Below are 11,305 nucleotides of genomic sequence, written 5' to 3'. Positions count from 1 at the left end.
TAAATTAAATCATATTCTAATAATATACTTATATTCATTACGTATCGTGCTTATGTTAAGAAATTTATAAAAATAAATTTTATTTTATTAAAATTGCCTCTCATAAACTACTATAACGTGTAAGTTTTGCTACTAATAATAAATTTTGATTCTTTCTCTAAATTGAAGTGTGTTATTTAATAAAAGGAGCGGAAGACAATATTTCATTACCTTGAAATAATCTTACTTTATGAGATCATGAGCAATAGATAATACAAAATAGCCAAACAATCAATTTAGATACTAATTGGAGTGACTTTAAAAGTTTTCTAACTACTAATGCATAACATTGTCATATTGAAAGGTAATGAGTAAACAAGTTGTTATGAAAAAAAATATGTTATACATTTTAATTCTATTGTTCAATTTTCTATTAATGAACGGGTTGGTGATGATGGGGTGGGGAAGTCGCATAAAGTTACGATAAGGGTTAGAGGTTACACATGGGGTGGGCAGGGATGATGGTGGTTATACTGAAGGTACGGTGGGGGGACATAAGGGATGGTGGAGGCAAGAGAGGGTAGGGTAGTTGGAGGACGTAGGATATGAATTGCAGGATGGTTAGTTCTTTGGGTTGGGGGTGGGGGTGTGCTTAGATAGGGGTTGAGAGGAACGTCGTGGTCCGAGGTGTTGGGTGTGACCACCACTTCACTGGAGGGTGTGCTGTTGGGTCTCGTGGTAGTCGATCAGTGATAGTGAATGATGTTTCTAGACATCCAGGTGATGGTGGCTGAGATATGAATTGAGAGAAAAGGTAGAGAATTGATAGAATAACAAAAAAAGGGGTAATAACAAAAAAAAATGTGTAAAATTAAATGTATACTGCGTAAATATTCAAGTTATGTCTACAACAATTTTATATCCCTTTTTTAGATTTCACCTCTCATAAGTTAAAAGTTGAGGGAAAAAAAAAAGTATTTCAAATAAAATTAAACAACATAAACACATCAAAAATATATGGGTAGACAAAGTAAAATTTTCTAAACTTTAGTAATTTACTAAATCCAAATAATACATAAATTTTACTTTTAATAATACTTTTTGTTACCACCCGTGCATTGCACGGGTTCAAAAACTAGTTAATGTTTAAACTTGTTACACATATGTGTTCACATGTAATGGTTTAAAAGGAAATAACAAAGGATATTTTTTTTTAAAAAATATATCGTATTATCTAGTTTTTAAAAATTATGCATGTAATTTATTCGCATTATATATAATTCAATCCCGTAATTAAATTTAATTCCTTCTCGTAGTTATGTAATTTTATTATTATTTAATTTTTTTTAAATTATGTAATTCATTTATTTGTAATTAGTTTCATTTATTCCGATTTGTAATTAATTTCGCTTATATGTCATTAATTTCATTTATTCGGAATGTATAAAAGTATTTCATAGTATTATTTCATAGTATTTGTTCTAAGACGGAATTTGCCGCATGTTTGTATAGCCGGAATTCTGAAGAAATAAATACATTGCACACTAACGGGTCCCACCATAACATGTATTTCAAAAAAAAAAAGGTTGAATTAATGATGTGGCACGCCCTGAATTGAGTATTGTCTTCTGAATTAATAAAGATAAGATTAGGAGACTCCAACCAAAAGCTCTCATAACACTCTCCCTTACATGTGAGATTTCATAATCGTTTTATACTTTAACACATCTTTAAAAAGGATAGGTGGAAGAGATTTAAACTTGGGACTTACTAGCTATATTGACTCTAATACATGTCAATAAATTAACTCAATTAAAAATTTAACCTAAAATTAAAATCTTGTTATTAATTTTATACCTAACAAATTTCACCTAAAATATAACAATAAGTTTTGCTGAATACATACAACATTTCGTCACAAGCTGAATACAAACAACATTTAAAACGAAAATGTAACCATTTATAAATATAAAGTTACCAAAACAATTTTTTAATCTATAACAGTTTGTCATTAAAATGGTCACATTTTGTAGTTAATATGAGGTTATTTGGCCCAGCAAAAAATTTCCGGGTGAAAATACAATAAGATGTGATGATTAGGAAAACAAAACCGCATTCGAAAAAGGAAAAATCGGAAAACCCTCGAATTGTCTGCTACCCATCTAAGAAAGGCGAATGTCGATAGCCGATAGGTCTCACTTTGGCAATGCAAATTCCTTTTGCATGGCGATTTAACCCAAATAAAAGCAGCACTACTTGTTGATTCTCAAAGTAATACTTGAAATAATAGACCAATGGAGATTACTCCAACAAAAGAAAAGCAAAACTTGGTCCAAGCAAGCAATAAGCCGCTTAAAAGTGTGTCTTCTAACTTTGGTATGTTCGACTCAGTCGGCTTAAGGAAATTGGGGACCGACTTTTCAAGGACTCAGTTTGAGTGAGTAAGTGGCCAAGCCAAAGTGAAGTAGTAAAAATGTCATCTTATAATTTCAAATCAAAGTTCCGGTCTTATCAGTTCAATTTATTTACAGTATATTACGTTTTACAAAATTTTAAATTTTAGACATACTTGCTTTATTGTTAAACTAAATGCATGTCTGATTTCAAGCTCAGCGCGTGTCTTATCTAAAGGCTTGAAATGAAGTGAAATTCTTTTTAATGAGTTTAAACTTGAGCTTTAGAAATGCACGACTTGTTTGTGTGCGTGGAAACTAATTAAGCGCTAAAATGATTTTTATATTTAATAGAGTTTTTTTCTTATAAATATTAAGTGATAGAGTGTAAAAATTAGGAGAGATAAAATTGAATTTTAAAATTAAAATATAAAGTTGTACGACTTATTTTAAATACTTATTCGCTTTAATTATATCATTTGAATAATTTTTTTTTTTACATATATTCAATTAATTGTGTAATTTCCGTGAATGGAAAGGAAGTAATAAATCAGTTGGTTTTAAATACTTTTAATTAAGACGGTCTAAAATTAAAATATCTTACAACACTTCTTTTATTTTTGTTTTATTTAAATTGGTTATAATTTTACGAGTACCGTTTTAATTAGCACAAATTCTTATTTAAGACAACACTATCTGTCTTAAGCTTAAAAAAACATTAAATATTATACCACTTATATATATATATATATATATATATATATATATATATATATATATATATATATATATATATATATATATATATATATATATATATATATATATATATAATTAGGATCACGTGAGTCACCCTATCTTTTTGCCTCTCTCTCTCTCTCTCTCTCTCTCTCTCTATATATATATATATATATATATATATATATATATATATATATATATATATATATATATATATATCACAAATGGTATACTTAATACTTAATTTGTCTTAAATTTAAGACGGAAAGTACCGTCTTAAGGTAGAGATTTAAAGTGACAATCTTAGTCCATAAATAAGAATTTGTGCTTGAAAGTAGCCTATGTCGTGCAACTAAATGGAGTGACATGGAAGGGTTGGACCCCAGCCGCAATGCACAATGATTGCTTCTCCTCCAACTCCATTCTCCCAATTCGTCTCTTTATAAAGTTTTCTTGATACTTGGTTTATGTTTTTTGTGTTTTGCTTGACTCCTTTTTTATTTTTGGTTTCTTGGTTTATGGTTCAAGACTTGGTAAAGTAGCATGTGCCTCAATTAGATTAGCCATTTTGGAATATGGATGTGCTCAATTCCAACATGCTCTAATTAACATTTTATCTGCTTTTTTTCAAATGCAACACGAAAAAGCACAAGATAGGTAGTATATTACGGAGTTGTATATTACTAGTATTACGAAATTATAGTATTTGAAATTGTTTAAACACAATTAATAATTCTACTTTGGGTTTTTCAATTTTTTTTTGAGTCAACATTTACGATGTTTGAACATAAAAAAATTATAAAATGATTTTGCACAAGTACATCTTTTAATTAGAACTATTAGAAAAGCTTTCACAAAATTATTTCAAAGAAAAATAACATGTCTCAAATATACTACATAAATCTTATGTTGTTACTTCTAAGAACAACCTATAGCTAAAAACCTGGAAAAAAAATCGTTCTACATTTATTTCTACAGTTTCCGCTTTTTACAACATATAGCTTTCTATAAAATGTGGAGTATATCTTATAAAGTCATTTTTTTCCATATAACTTAAATTGAAATGTCTGACTATTTAAAAAATACAATTGGATATTAAAAAACTCTCAAGAGGATTAAAAACGACATATTGAAAACATTGATGATGTAGCGACTACTATTATTTGAAATGCGACATTTAACATCAGTTTTAAGGCTGTTTTATAACCGAACAAGCCCAAAATATAATAAAAACCTTATAATAATGACTTGGTTTCTTTGGATGTATGATTACATTTAGATAATCTGGTATTTTAACGACAAATATCTTTTAAATGTACGAAGTATCAGTCTAAATCAACCTGAAAGTTAAATAAGAACGAGTGTTTACATTTGGACATATATGCGATTGGCATATTGATCTTATCATATAACAATCCTATGAAACCAATGGTGAATATTTAATAATTAATATAGTACTTGAGATTAAATTTCAGAAACGACTTGTATTTTTATTTAATTCAACAACTTTCCTATATGATCGTTCTATAGCATATGACTAACTCAATAAAAGAAAAGCTCAGACATTTTGGGCTTAGTTTTATTGAAATACCGTCTCTACAAAGTTTTAGTGTTGTGTTATTCCCACTCTGTATTATTATCCGGGCTTTGTAGCTCATTTTCAAACAACAAGAAAGGTGCTCGTCCTACCCATTAGCCAAGCCACTTTTATGGGCCGATTCAATGCTCCATGTTATTATTTAAGCCTTGTTTACGTTGATGCATCTTGATTTACTGATGCTGTTACTATTGGGCTAACGGGTCTCTGGCGAGCTGTTACCAAGCCCAGTTCAGGTCTAATATCATCAAATTAATTAAAAAAAAGTCAAGTCTTCTAATAAAACCGTCTTATAACATTGGACAAACTCAAATAGAGAATAGGACAAATTTAACATTTATATTTAACTTTTTTTTGACAACCGGATTTTTTATAATGAAAATTGATATATTTAAATGTGTAAGTTATCAATATAAATTACTATTTAATGAAAGGGAAATAAAATATTATTAAATATTTTTGTTAAGAACTTGATAGGACTTCTTCTCAACATTCAACACAATTATCTTATTTAGGGGCCGATTTTGAGAAAAATTTAAGCGGGCTATGCTAATATTTAGCAAAATAATGTTTAAGTGATAATAGCTTGTGAAGTGGAGCAGAGTAACAGAATGTGACGCCATGGATGGACCTTAGAGACGCCATTGATGTAATATTGAAAGCTTTGAAAGAGAATTTTTTTTTTTTTTTTTTTTTTTTTTTTTTTTTTTTTGTGACAATTGTAAAAGAAGAGATTACAATCTCATGGCCCTAGATGCAAGGCCATGTGCTACAGCATTAAGGTTCCTTGCAATATACGAATAACTTAAACAATGAAAACAAGCATAAAGACCCTTGAGATCCTGCAGGATGCCTTTGACAACATGATTCACTCCTGCATATCCTGCAATCTGACATATTAATGGTAAACAATCTGACACCACCTCCAGATGTATAAAGCCTTTCCCAGCAGCCCACTGAATAACCGCAAAGATGCCGAGAGCCTCCGCATGCAGAGCTGATTCTGCTGTAATCTTCCTGCTTCCGTGCTCAAACTTGATCCCCTCTCCGTCATAAGCCACCCACCCAATCCCGGCGGCCAAGTTCTTAGACCAACCAGCGTCAACCTTTACCCTGATTCTCCTACACTGATCCCTCCCACTGACCATATACACAGGAAACCCGTCCTTGATAGCCCTCATCTCGTTGCCGCCTATTGAAGGCATCACCTGTCCTAGCACCTTCTCACTGTGTTCCTTCTCCTTCCGCATAGCTTGTAAGTAAATATCCACATTGTTTGCGACAGACTCAAGAAGGACGCTCGGCATAACCCTACCCTCCTTGAAGACCGCATTGTTACGAGTAGTCCAAAGACCCCATAACGTTGCCAGGAAGACAATAACCCTTCTTTCACCATCCTCCATCTTCTCCAAATACCGGAGCCAATTAATAATCCATTCACTAAGTGGTACCATAGTAACTCCTTCAACCCGAATTCCTAAGAGCGACCCCGCCCAGACCCTAGCAGACAAACCACAATCCCTAAAAATATGCTCAATCGTCTCACTGTAAGATTGGTCCCCCAAACACATCCGACATGTATGGCTTCCTTCAATCGATCGCTTCTGGAACTCAAAACCCACTGGAAGAGTGTTAGTAATGATCTTCCATATCAAAATTTTTCATAATTTCGGCCCAGGTAAGCTCCATAGACGTGATTTACAGAAACCCCTCCCTGTCATTGAGATTCTAGATTTATCTTTTATAGTACCTTTTTTCTCAAAAAACTCCATGAAGGCAATGCCGTACCCACTTTTTACCGAGTAAACTCCATCGTTAGTGAGCGGCCAAAAAACTTCATCCTGCTTCCTCGACATACATAGTGTTGATGCAATAATCCACTCCGCATCCTGTTCTTTAAAGAGTGTACGCACTAGGGGGCGTTCCAAGTTAAATCGCTCTTTTATAACTCTCGTACTTGAAGACTCCCCAAAAAGAGAAAGGCAGGGTCCAGCAAGCGATCCTGCGGTTTAGGTGTAGCCCCCCCGTTCACCCACTTTGCATTCCACACATTAAGGCCAGATTCCAAACCCGGTTTCCAACCAATATTTTCCATGATCAGCTCCAATCCATAACTAATACTTTTTACCCCCCAAGAGCAACCAAATCCCTGCTTAGGGCGAGTTCCATCAACAAAGGTATTAGTGCCAAAGATTTTCCGTCGGAAAATCCTGCTGAAGTAAGAATCATCCCCCGAGACCAGTCTCCACCCATGTTTGGCAAGCAGAGCCTTATTAAGGCATCCTACATTCCGTATGTCCAAGCCACCCGAACTCTTTGGAAGACTTAGAAAATTCTTACTGCACCAATGTAGTTTCTTCCCGCTTACACTGCAAATTTGACCCACCAAAATTGTGCCAACATAGAATTGAGCTTTGATGACACACTTACCGGAATTTTGAAAACCGATAGAAAGTAATTAGATAGATTTGAGAGGACTGAAGAAATTAGGGTAAGCCTACCGGCAGGTGATAAGAAAATTCCGTTCCATGAAGAGATGCGTTTTGAGACATAATCAAGGAGTGAAGCAAAGATCCCCTTCTTAGACTCTTGAAATTCTGCCGGAATCCCCAAATACTTTCCAATACCCTTCGTTGATCGTACTCGAAGCACACTCATGGTCTCTTGAGCCTTTGCTAGAGTCGTAATTGGACTGAAGAGAATGCCAGATTTATCCAAATTCAATTTTTGACTTGATGCATCACAATAATCATCCATGATCCGTTTTAAATTGGTTGCCGCTTGGCCGCTATCTTGAAAGAAAAACACCGAATCATCTGCAAAAAATAAGTAAGTGATTGGTTTCTCCTGTTGACACAAAGTGATCCCTTTCAGAAGACCCACCTCCTTTGCATTTTCAACCTGCCCTCCAAGCACCTCCGTGTATAGAATGAAAAGGAAGGGAGATAAGGGATCCCCCTGACGTAAACCACATCGCGGTTGAAAGCGAGGTAGTGGAGAACCATTAAGCAAAACTTCGTACGACACCGTGGTAACGCAATTCATAATAAGCAGTACTAATCTTTGTGGAAACCCAAACCGGAGAAGAACCGCCTCCAAAAAATCCCACTTGATTCTATCATAAGCCTTACTCATATCTGCCTTAAATGCACACCGTCCATGCTTTCCTTTTTTGTGACTCAAGATACGGTGAATAGTCTCATGAGCAAGAAGAATAGTATCACTAATATGACGCCCAGGAATGAACGTATTTTGTGCTTCACTCACCAGCGCCCCCATAACCCTTGCCACTCTATTCGTAATACATTTAGACACGATGCGCATGAAAACATTACACAGGCTTATAGGCCTATAATCCGAGACCCCCTCTGGGTTATCAGTTTTTGGGATAAGAGTGATAAACGTTCGATTGAGCTCTCTTAAGACCCGGCCTGAATTCAAAATAGAGAGCACAACCTTAGTTACCTCCTTTTTCACCAACGACCAACATTTCTGAAAGAAGCACGCAGGAATACCATCTGGGCCCGACGATTTAAAAGCAGCCATCTGAAAGACTGCACCCCGTACTTCCTTGGCCGTAAAAGGCCTCAGAAGGTAATCCGCATCATCATTCGAGACTTTCCTTCTTACCGAAGAGAGAATCCTATCAAAGGAGGCCGCAGATCTCCACTCCCCCCCTCCTGATTGTCATCACAAGCAGCATATAAGGCCTTAAAATTCTGTTGGAACGCAGAGCCGACAAGGTTGTGATCATAAATCCATGCCCCATCATCCCCTCTTATGCCATGAATATAATTCCTTCCTTTCCTCCCCTTAACCCAAGTGAAGAAGAACTTTGTACATGTATCTCCATCCACCATCCACCGCATCTTAGCACGTTGTTTCCAAAAAATTGCATTTGCCCTCGCAAAAGTCTTAACCTCCTCATTTGTCCTTGAGTACAACTCATCCCCGCCACCCATGACATCAATATTTAAACCGTCTTCCAAATTTCTGTCTAAATCATCCCAAACCTTCCTCCACTCACTCTTTTTATCCAAAACCCACTTCTTTGCCGAACTTCTCACCCGAGCAAGTTTTCGAGCTACTTGATACGCCGGAGAGCCAACCACCGCAAGATTCCAGGCAACCCGAATCCCCTGCATATACTCCTCATGATCTAACACCCAAGCATCCATTTTATATGGTCTTTTCCCCCCACACCCTGTAAGATGTAAATCAAGCTCAATCGGGGCATGATCCGAGATTTGAACATGATAGTGTTTAATACCCGTATTGAGAAAATAAATAAGCCAATCCTTTGAGGCCAAAGCTTTATCAAGCCTCTCATAAACTCTCTTATGACCCTTTCGATTGTTGCACCAAGTGTATCTCGGTCCCTTGAAAGGAATATCAATTAATTCGTTCCTAAGTTTCCAGTTGATAAACTCATTTGCTCCCTTAATGGGATTTTGACTACAACTCCATTTATCCAAAAAACAGTCCACCTGATTGAAATCACCAATAATAAGATATGGGTATGTACAAGTCTCAATCCATTCGTCCAATTCACTCAAAACAGCAGAACATAAATTTAACTCTGGGGCACCGTAAAAAAGCACAAGATACCAAAAGAGACCATCATACTTCCTTACCAAAAGCACCATAAAATTCTTACAAGCCCTTACAAGAGTCATTTTCGCCTCTTTTTTCCATCCCACCCACAAACCACCAGATGTCCCTACTGCATCCACCCCAAAAGACTTCACAAAACCTAAAGATCTAAACATAGGGAAAACTTTATTAGCATTACATTTGGTCTCTATTAGGAAAAGGAAATCATAATACGTACTATCTAATAACGCTCTTATCTTTGGAATTGTAGGGGCGAGCGTGTTATTGAGACCCCTACAATTCCATAACAAGCCCATCATGGTGACAAAAGAGGTTGTGACGGCCCAACCTCTGCAAAACCATTAAAATCAGTAACCTCAGTACCAGAAGCACCTCCATTAACGGAGTAAGAAGACGAGTCACTTGAATCAATCATAACAATGTCCGGGACACTCACCCTGAAACCATATCGCTGACCTTCCTTTCTTCCAGACAAGATACCCTCCCCTGCACAACTCCTCTTTGCTAGCTGCCTCAGATATTCCTTAGCATTTTCCAGAGATTCCTTGGCCTGCTCAGGCACGATATACTCCACCACATTAGTACTGCATTTCCTTTTTCTGGCCATCCTTATCTCTTCCCTATGGGTCAATTGCAGCTCAGAAATATGGTACGCATCAGCCAACCCCATGAAACCATCCGAGATATTACCAGAAGAAACCTCAGCAAGAAGTCTAGCTTTGTTGCCAACAGCAGGGATGTCAAACAGTTTATCAATTCCTTGCTTGCTTCCTTCACCCATCTCCAGAGCAATCCCAGCCATTTTCCTAGCATTCTGAAAAACCATTTCCAAAGGCTGTAGAGTAGAAGACTCAACTTGCATCTCTTTATCCTTTCTCTCAATACCCACATATTTCAGGGAAATGGGAGGCACCTCCTCAAACCCATGCTCCCCAATCCCCTCCAACTCCTTCTCAGTCAGTTCAGCAGTTGCACTTGTACCCCCCACAGCCACGATATTTGGAGCCACAACTGCTTCATTCCCAGCCTCCTCTGAAGATGCGATGACTATGACAGCATCAGTAAACCTGTCCTCAGATGATTCCTCATAAAACTCGTCCTCAGCTTCAACATCCTCAATCCAATCATTACTAGGAGCCTCTGACATATCAGAATCAGAGTCACTGATAATAATAACCTCATTCATTTTTATTTTTTTTGGTAAAACGTGAGGGTATTATATATATATATATATATATATATATATATATATATATATATATATATATATATATATATATATATATATATATATATATATATATATATATATATAAAAAGAGTATCAATTACAAAAAAATAAAGGCCTAAACCTTTCATGGATTTATATAAAACTTAAGCTCCTTAGCCAATCTAGCTCTTGTGATGTCAGCTTCCTCTTATCCCTTTCCTTTATCCTCTTCTTCATATCATCAATTATCAACTGTGCCATACGCATTGGCCTCAATACCAGCTGCTCAATTCGACTCTTGTTTCTCTGCTGCCACACCTGGTACATAACACTCAAAACCAGTGCATTCATTACCTTTCTTTGCGTTTTCAAGCCTGTATTATGAATGCACCAGTGCAGGACATCAGTTTCAGGTTACCTTAAACCAGAACAGTTCATCAATTCTTGTATAACCCTTCTGCTGAAGGCGCATTCAAAGAACAGGTGCTTTTGTGTTTCTTCTGCCTGCCCACACAGGAAACACATTCCATCAACATTCCTCCCAAAACTTTTCAGTCTGCTGTTAGTGTGCAGGGAATAATAACCTCATTCAGGTTCATTGCCCCTGGCGCAGTTTCTACATTTTGATGTTGTTCATTTAAATTTGTTCCTTCCACTATTTGATGGACAGACCCATCAGGGTAATGGTACCTTATGGGTATCCCACCAGTAGGGGGATAAAAAAACTGATTAAAGCCCCTTAGTTCATCATCCCAACGTGCCCATTGTTCA

The 11,305-nt window shown here is 36.0% G+C and overlaps 1 protein-coding gene across 1 annotated transcript; it reads right to left on the bottom strand.

The window, feature by feature from the left end:
• Window positions 1–8,336: 8,336 nt before the first annotated feature.
• On the bottom strand, window positions 8,337–9,620 carry LOC141616974 (uncharacterized). The gene has a single exon (XM_074434143.1). The coding sequence runs from the start codon at window positions 9,618–9,620 to the stop codon at window positions 8,337–8,339; it is 1,284 nt and encodes a 427-aa protein (XP_074290244.1).
• Between the last annotated feature and the right edge of the window lie 1,685 nt (window positions 9,621–11,305).

Source organism: Silene latifolia, chromosome X (genome assembly GCF_048544455.1).
Source record: "Silene latifolia isolate original U9 population chromosome X, ASM4854445v1, whole genome shotgun sequence".
Taxonomy (NCBI): Eukaryota; Viridiplantae; Streptophyta; class Magnoliopsida; order Caryophyllales; family Caryophyllaceae; genus Silene; species Silene latifolia.
The sequence above is the reverse complement of the archived record's forward strand: the minus strand, read 5'-3'. Positions and strand labels throughout refer to the sequence as shown.

What these genes read in the sequence shown, in the direction of transcription:
- LOC141616974 (XM_074434143.1), bottom strand. Translation starts at nt 9,620, where the DNA reads ATGGGCTTGTTATGGAATTGTAGGGGTCTCAATAACACGCTCGCCCCT.